Source organism: Lycium barbarum, chromosome 4 (assembly GCF_019175385.1).
Source record: "Lycium barbarum isolate Lr01 chromosome 4, ASM1917538v2, whole genome shotgun sequence".
In the NCBI taxonomy this organism is placed as follows: domain Eukaryota; kingdom Viridiplantae; phylum Streptophyta; class Magnoliopsida; order Solanales; family Solanaceae; genus Lycium; species Lycium barbarum.
Window position 1 is genome coordinate 4,774,291 of NC_083340.1, and position 8,578 is coordinate 4,782,868.

The 8,578-nt window shown below is 33.4% G+C and overlaps 1 protein-coding gene across 1 annotated transcript; it reads left to right on the forward strand.

Annotated features, from left to right (window-relative positions):
- Positions 1–4,893: 4,893 nt before the first annotated feature.
- On the forward strand, positions 4,894–7,846 carry LOC132638094 (protein neprosin-like). Its single transcript, XM_060355078.1, has 8 exons — positions 4,894–5,169; positions 5,814–5,906; positions 5,991–6,185; positions 6,397–6,450; positions 6,551–6,706; positions 6,862–6,915; positions 7,037–7,174; positions 7,299–7,846. Exons 1-8 carry the CDS (start codon positions 4,987–4,989, stop codon positions 7,674–7,676), a joined length of 1,251 nt encoding a protein of 416 aa, XP_060211061.1. The 5' UTR covers positions 4,894–4,986; the 3' UTR covers positions 7,677–7,846.
- Positions 7,847–8,578: the final 732 nt, after the last annotated feature.

The following is an 8,578-nucleotide window of genomic DNA, read 5'->3' on the forward strand; positions in this document are numbered from 1 at the left end:
GCGTCGTAAGAGTACCTTACCGTTCTTAAGGCGGGGACGAGTGTCCATCCCTATGCGCCGTAAGATTACCTTACCGTTCTTAAAGCGGGGACGAGTGTCCATCCCTTTGCGCCGTAAGAGTACCTTACCGTTCTTAAGGCGGGAATGAGTATCCATCCCTTTGCGCCTTAAGATTACCTTGTTTGTGTAGCAATCAGTCCCTTGAGCAGGATCTTATTATTCTAATCTACAAAAAAAAAGGAACAAAAGACACCATAAAAGAAATATAGGCAAGAAAACAATTACCTTGCACTTTGATGCTTGCAAGTCAGGTTCCAAATTCTTGTGGAGGAGCTCACAGATTTATTTTTTTTAAAGGTAAAATTATGAGACCTCCGGCGCTATTTATAGACACGGTAATGCGGTGCTATTGAAAAAACATTAACGGTGTGGGACTTCTAATTAATTGGAGTTTAAGAAGATTTAGGAATCCTAACTCAATGGGAAGTGAAGCTACATGCGGCGGAAGTTTTGGCTAGATCTTTGGGAGTTATGGTAAGATAAGAAAAAAATATATCTCTAGCAAAGGAATGCATTGTCATGCAAGGGAACGTCAACTTCAGTAATTATCTAATTTGGTCTAACGCGGACCAATCTTTACCAAAGATATCTGTGGACATTGAACTCAAGTTCTATATATATTCTTATTTGATGTGGCATAATTAAGGTGTCGATCCATGTTAATACTTCAAGTCTCGTCTTCAAAGATCCATATCCGACAAGTCTTGAAGTAGGGGGCATTTGTGGATAACGAAATTTTATTAACTTTCAATTCACAAGAAATTCGAATTGTATTAAGTCGAAGATATGTTAGTCCAAATAAATAGTGTTGGCTAGTATATTTGGATCAATTATTTAAGTCCAATAAATACGGATTTAATTAAAGGTCCAATTTCGTTAGGCTAGTCCATTGATTTGGGGCTACAAATGATGAGCCCACTTTGCTAAGTCCAAGATGTCATCTAATCCTAGAGGCCCAAATCGGCGCCACGTGTCAAATGACGTAGCACGCCAAGTAAAATGAAGGAGCCAATAGGATCATGTCACGTGTCAAAATGATGCAGCATGCCTAGTCAAATCAAAGGCCAATGAAGATGTGCCGCGTATACAAGTGACATGTTCCGGCCAATCAAATATCGACATGTCATCTTAAATCTGATTGGTCGAAAGAAGCATGTCCTTATCACAACTCCTCCATCCTACAACTATAAATAGGGGTCTCATAATTCAGAAAGGGTGACAGAAATTCTAACAAGAAGCTAGGGAGAGCTCGTGGATCAAATGCCGCAAATTTCTCTACAAGCTAAAAGCATTCAAGCATTCAAGTATTTCTCTAGAAGTTCTAGAGATCTAGACGAAGATTCAAGATCAAGCTTCAATCCTTGAATCTAAGTTCAAGTTCAAGATCAAGACCACCAGATTCAAGATCAAGCTCAAAGGCCCTTGAATTCAAGTACAAGTCAAGATCAAATCCATCAGTTCAAGATCAAGCTCAAAAGCCCTTGAATTTTTTTTTATTAAAAAGACGAATTAGAGGAATCATAGAAATTGTAACACTCATATTCTGAAATCAAATACAACGATTGTTGCGATATTTTCCTGTCTTGATTATTATTTTCTCGATGCGAATTTTATTGTCTACAAATTCTAATTTGTTTGCAACAAATTTTTTATGTGTGGAAAAAAATATGAACCACAAATATAAAAAGATTTTATTGATGAATATTGCGGGTACAAATCTGTTTACTCCGTGATTCTTCTCTCCTAAATATTCTCCATAATTCGTGGCTCCATATTATGCCGATCTGATATGCGAGAGAAGAGATGAAGGGCAGATTTGGTCCAACTGGGCGTGTCAATTTGTTTGCAACAATTTTTTGATATGCGGAAAGTAAATTGCAACCACAAACAAAATATAAAGAAACAAGAGTATTTTATTGATAAATGGTGCAGGTACAAGATCTATTTATTCTGTTGATTCTTCTCTTCTAGATTTTCTCCGTAATTCGTGGGCCGTTAGTAGCTTGCTTATCGAACGTAGGATGATTTGGATTTGGATATGTGGAATTTCATGGGATGTATTTGATTTCCATGAAAGGATATTGTGGATCTTCTTGAAGTAATTGGTTGTCAAGAAATATCCGGCTACATATTGACCTCTTTTTGAATACCCATGAGTTTATGGGATCTCTGAGATGCCTTTTCAAGGGAATATGTGTCCCTTATATAAGTGTGACCTAGGGTTTAGAGAGAGTGGCCTCCAAGAAATCCTAACAGATATTGGGCTCATCTTGTAGAGTCCCACAAAATTTTGATGTCTACAAATGCCTCCACTTCAAGGCTTGTCAGAGTGTAGACTTGACGAAACTCAAAGACGAGACTTGAAGTAATAGTGAAAGATGACAACCGTCCCCAATGTAAAGACGAATTCTCCAATCCACTTTTTCCGACGCAGTTTACATGTCTGTTTTGGAGTACTGCAGTGTGGTTTAAGAGATACTCTAGGCTGCTTTATTTTTTTCTAGTGTCTTTTGGCCTTTGCTTGGTAAGAATAGATGTACCCACTTTGGACATGAATTGAAATTATCTCCATGAGTAACACGTAGGACAAGCTATAATGCAAACCAAATCTCACAGATAATCAGACTTCTTAGATTTCATCGGTCATAGTTGCCCCCGATTATGTGCGTCCATACTTGCAGTTTTGGATTTTTAATTTGTGAAAGAAGAGATGAAGGGCAGACTTGGTCCCACTAGGCGTGCCAATTTGTTTGCAAAATATTTTAATATGCGGAAATAAATTACAACCACAAACAAAATATGTTGAAACAGAGATTTTATTGATAAATGGTGCAGGTACAAGATCTATTTATTCTCTTGATTCTTCTCTTCTAGATTTTCTCCGTAATTCGAGGGCCGTTAGTAGCTTGCTTCTCGAATGTAGGATGATTTGGATTTGGATATGTGGAATTTCATGGGATGTATTTGATTTCCATGAAAGAATATTGTGGATCTTCTTGAAGTATTTGGTTGTGAAGAAATATCCGGCCACATATTGACCTCTTTTTGAATACTCATAAGTTTATGGGATCTCTGAGATGCCTTTTCAAGGGAATATGTGTCCCTTATATAAGTGTGAGCTAGGGTTTAGAGAGAGTGACCTTCAAGAAACCCTAACAGATATTGGGCTCATCTTGTAGAGTCCCACAAAATTTCGATGTCTACAATGTTAACAATTGATACAAATCAATTTATGATATGCTTGGCCATAGTCCATCATCAACATAGAGGGCAGTCTATGATCGTTGGTGAAGTGGTTGATCTTTTACAACAATGGAGAAACTAATTGGAGATAACAATGGCTGAACTAAAGAACAATGACTGATAGCTAGGAATAATAATGGCTTAATTGGAGAAGCTTTACGTCGTTGGGGGGTGGTTTTTCGACGAAATCCTCCGGGGAAGAAATTGATTTTTATTTCTAATTTGGGTTTTTAAAACTTGGGGAATGGCGACTATTTTGTATTTTTCAATACTCTAGGGCTGGGGTGTAAGCAGTGTTTTAAAAGGCGGGACGTTCTACATATGCCTCAGCGAGGCGTAAGCCTCATGGATAGTTAATTTTTAGTATTTCATAAATAACATAATTACAATAAATATTTTTAAATAGGTAAAATTACTTTAAAAAAATTGGAACTATATATATATCCTCATAAAATATTAATCAAAGCAATCCATTATACGCCACTTAGAACTTGTAATTAAATATAACATAATTTTACAATTATAAACAATACAATGAAATAAAAGCTATTATGAAATGCAAATCAACTCTAACATTTTAAATTTCGAGCAATGAAAAAATCACAGTTTCTTAAAACAGTATTACTATCATACTATTTATTTTATCTCCCTATAAGCAAATAATCAATAAACTTTATAAGTATTATAATTATAGCGTAACTCCTTCATGAATAAAAATAAAATTACTTTCAAATAGCGAAATAATAAAATATGATAATTTTGATACATAGGATAAAATACCAAAGATAAATGAAAATGTACAATTCAACTATGTATTTTTTTTTTTAAATATGAAGTGATATTCACCCTCACAATGTTCTAAAATAGTAAATATGCAATACTACGACTTGTTATTTGAGTTTCACGCAATTTTCTTATTTCTATGGCTGAAAAACTATTAAATATCATTCATTTGTTAAAGAATTATGAGTGTCAATGATTTTAATTATGGAATTTAACATATAATTTGTGTAAGAACTGTTAGGCGAGCCCCGAGCATTAGGCATTAGGCGTCTTTAGGGAGTACAGTTGCGCGCTTAGGGCGTAAGCCCCACTGGAATTAAGCCCCGCACGTAAGCCTTGGGGCGTTTTGTTAGTGTCCCGCCCCGGGGCAAGTCCCGAGGCGTGTCCTGAAACTATCTTTTAAAACATTGTAAGTCTTTTAAGATTTTTGTGATGGAAACTATTTTGTCTTTCAAGACTTTAATGCTAAGAATTGACAATGTTGATGTCATAAAAGGTGGGTATTTCACCAATTCAAAACTCAAATGGGCATTTACCGAGAGACACTTGTTTAACTAGAAAACAATCAACTTGGTCATGTGGTCAAAAGTTCTTTTTAGATATTATTTTGTTGATTCATTTAATTATACTAAAATATATGTTCAGATTATTATTTTGGATATTAGTTACAAATTGGCAATCAACATTTAATAAATAAAAATCTTTTCAGATTCTGCCAATCCTAGTTTAGAAGATTACACATGAATTTAAAATCTTGTACAATAGTCAATTTAGTCCCTTCTACATCTCTATATAATATCTTCCTCATTGTAGAAAGGTATCATACCTGCACCTAGAAAATTCAGTTTTGAGTTTTTATGTTGTGTTTATTAGTTTGATTTTTCAAAACGCCTAACATTCATGGCTGTAAAAAGAAATGAATTCAGAAGGCATCAACAAATTGTTCAACAAACTTTGTTGATGCTGTATTTTCTTTTGAGTTACAATGGGGCGCAAGGAGAAAAAAAGCTATCCAAATTAGAGGACGCAGAGTTAGAAAAAGAAGTAAAACTTTTAAACAAGCCAACAGTCAAAACAATTAAGGTACATTTTTTTTATTTTGTTGTAGTCATAAGTCCCTAAAACCATTTATTCTTATTTGATAATATCACTTTTGTAGAAGAAAAATAAAAGTCGTATGCCTCTATCACGCTGTTTTTTGGAAAATAGACCTCATGTTATATTTCCTTCTTTGTATGTAAAATTTTGTTGTGTTTGAAAATTGATCAAACAGTCTACGTGATGGTACTCCTTACGGATTACTCCCTTTGTCTCAATTTATTTCTTTTTTATCAGTCCAAAAAGAATGATATCTTTCTAAATTTAGTAACAATTTGACTTTAATCTTCCTATTTTTCTTAATGATATAATTTTATAATTACACAAATCTGTAGCTTATTTTAGACAATAATTTTTAAAAATCTTTCTTTCATTTTTAATTTTATGCTAATCAAACACCTTTATATAAATTTGGATGGAAGGAGTAATACTTTTACATTTTACCTTGCAAATTAGAGGCAGGCATAACAATGGCTTAGACACACACCTATGTTGACTTTTCAAAATTAGAAAAAAATAAAATAGTAGCGGCATCATTTACTAACAATTGTTTCTGTGAGGTTATTTTGTGTTTACAGGTTACATCTTGTGTCACTTAGGTTACTTATTATATGTTATTTTATTTACAGACTAAATATGGGGATATATATGATTGTGTGGATTTCTACAAACAACATGCATTTGATCATCCGTTACTGAAGGATCATAATTTTTATCCGAAGGCATATCTCTACTCTCTTTCTATTTCATTATCATTGTTTTCATAAGGATATGATATTGTTGACATTATATATTTGGTTAAACAGATGAAACCTACTTTATCTAGGATGAAGAAAAAATCAAAATCCTCAACAGTTAGTAGGTCATCGTCAATATGGTCAAAAGACAGAGGATGCCCTTTTGGAACTGTTCCTGTTAAGAGAATTACGAAAGATGATCTTATAAGACAGAGACGTATGCCACCGCCAGAAAATGTCACATTCGACACTCAATTTGATGGTGTAAGATGATTTATGCCAATTTACTCCTCCGTCTTGAATAGTTCAAACCTAAACACGAGAATCCATTTTTAAACAACTAATATAAAGATTCTAACAAGTTAAGAATTCATTTATATATAAATAAGAAAAACAACTCATGCACAAACATAAAGGATCTTAAGTTTCAATTATCCTGGCAGACCTCATATATTGTCGTCCATATCTAATGCAGAGCAACAACAATAGTAAGTCAAAGGGAAGATACATATCGTCACAAGGATATAAGGTACATTGCTATGATTTTTTTATGTTCTCAGTTTCTAGTTGTATTTGCTTGAAATTTAGTTTATATGACGAAAGATATAAGATACATATCTTTTATTCAGCTTGCAATAGCTCGAATTCCAAATAATCCAAATAATAGATTTGCGGGAGCTGGAATGGCAGCTAGTTTGTACAATCCTTATGTTAAAGGCCAGCAACATAGTGGTTGTCGACTAAAAATTCAAAAAGAATCAGATATCTTACAAGTTGGTTGGAGAGTAAGTTAAATATCAACCTTTTCATTATGTCATTTTATTGTTTCATAGAAGGAGACACACTAACATTTAAATATTGTATCATTAAGATGTAAATTAGAAACTCTATCAGTAAACTCAAAATTAAATAATCATAATGTTTTTATTTTGTTCTTTAGGTGGACCCAACATTATATGGAGATACTAAAACTAGGCATTTTATACATTTTCAGGTAACCTATCTTGTGTACCTAGATGATTTCCATCTTGAGTTCATGAAACTAGTATATCATTTAGTTTAACTATTTACCTCAATTTACACAATCACATGTATGAGATACATCCTTTTTTTAGGCTGGTAAAAGCCATTGCTTCAATACATTGTGTCCTGGATTTGTGCAAGTAAACAGTGAGATACCTCTTGGTAGTGCATACGATGTTCTTTCAGAACGTGGAAAGACAAGTTGGGAGACCACGATGTACATTGATCGGGTATATACAATATTTTTCTTATTTAGTGTTTATATAAAGTTTATAGTTTATACAAGTATAGCTTATAATCTGGAGAGCGCATAAATACTGACATTGATATTACCTTTTTTTCTTAAAAATTAAGGATTTAGCCAATGGAAATTGGTGGCTATTAGATGGTAGAAGCTTTGACCAAATTGGTTTCTGGCCTCAAAGGATCTTCACTGACTTGGCAAGTTTTGCTACGAATGTTGAATGGGGAGGAGTTGCATATAGCCCACCAGGTGTACCTGAACCTCCCATGGGCTCTAGTTTTTTTCCTATTAAGAACTCCCTTTATGATGGTTATTGTACCGAAATTACAATTTTAAATGAGAAGGGAAAGGAGATTAAAGTAGATGAAACAATCACGCATACCGACAATCCTACCATGTACAAGGTTTTTGCTGGGACACTTTCGCATGGTTTTCAGGGTTTATATTTTGTTCTTTATGGGGGACCTGGTGAGAGTCCACATATTTAATTGGAATGGCATTCTTCTAAATCGCTTAAAAAGTAGAAGAAAATAGTTTCTACTTTGTTCTATACTTTTGAATTTCATGTTGCCTTCAAAACAAATGCAAGGGAAAAAAAATAGCATTTCCTTTTATTTTTCTGTGCAGTATATTATCGAATAACTTTCTTGAAACTAAATGGAGCTCTATCTTATAGTAACTAATTTCACCGTATTTTTGAAGAAAAAAAATCATATACATCCTTCATTAATTTCTTTGTCTTAGTTTGACTGGACACGAAGTTTAAGAAAATAAAAAAAATTAATTTTTTTGTGATTGTTAACTAAATATATGTATAACATACCAAAAAATCATTTTATCTTGTGGTTTTAAATATGTCATGTGGAATGTTGAAACTAAAGAGTACGCCAAATTAGGGGAAAAAAACATTCATTTTGAAAGGGACTAATTAAAAGGAAAGTAAGAAAAACAAATTAAAATAGAGGGAATATTTGTTAGAAAAAATTGATTTCAGCTATTGTAGTGTTACATCAGCTATATACACGAATAACATAAGCATTATGTTCTTCTATATACGAAGAAGCATCAACTAAAGTTGGGCTCAAAAGACTCTCTATTCAAATTCTCCAAATGATGGTTAAGTTCACAAATGGCCTCTATAAGGGGTGGTCTTTTGATATTTTGGAACAGCTCCACAAATTCTTTTAACAAATAGTCGTCGCTTCAAAAAATTTGCTAGGCAATGCTTTTGTTGCTCATCGGGTATAAGTTGTGGACATAAATTAGTTTAATGAATCTACTCAATTGACAACAAGTCATGCCTCATTGACAAAAGTTAGAACTTATGTCTGATGAGAAACAGATTTGTTAACCATGAGGCATAAGTTCTAACTTTTGTCTATAAGGCAAA

Bases quoted from the DNA above. Each gene is read 5' to 3' on its own strand.
- LOC132638094 (XM_060355078.1), top strand. From the start codon at position 4,987: ATGGCTGTAAAAAGAAATGAATTCAGAAGGCATCAACAAATTGTTCAA. The intron at 5,170-5,813 runs GTACATTTTTTT...TTTTATTTACAG, and splicing joins CAACAGTCAAAACAATTAAG to ACTAAATATGGGGATATATA. The intron at 6,916-7,036 runs GTAACCTATCTT...TCCTTTTTTTAG, and splicing joins GGCATTTTATACATTTTCAG to GCTGGTAAAAGCCATTGCTT.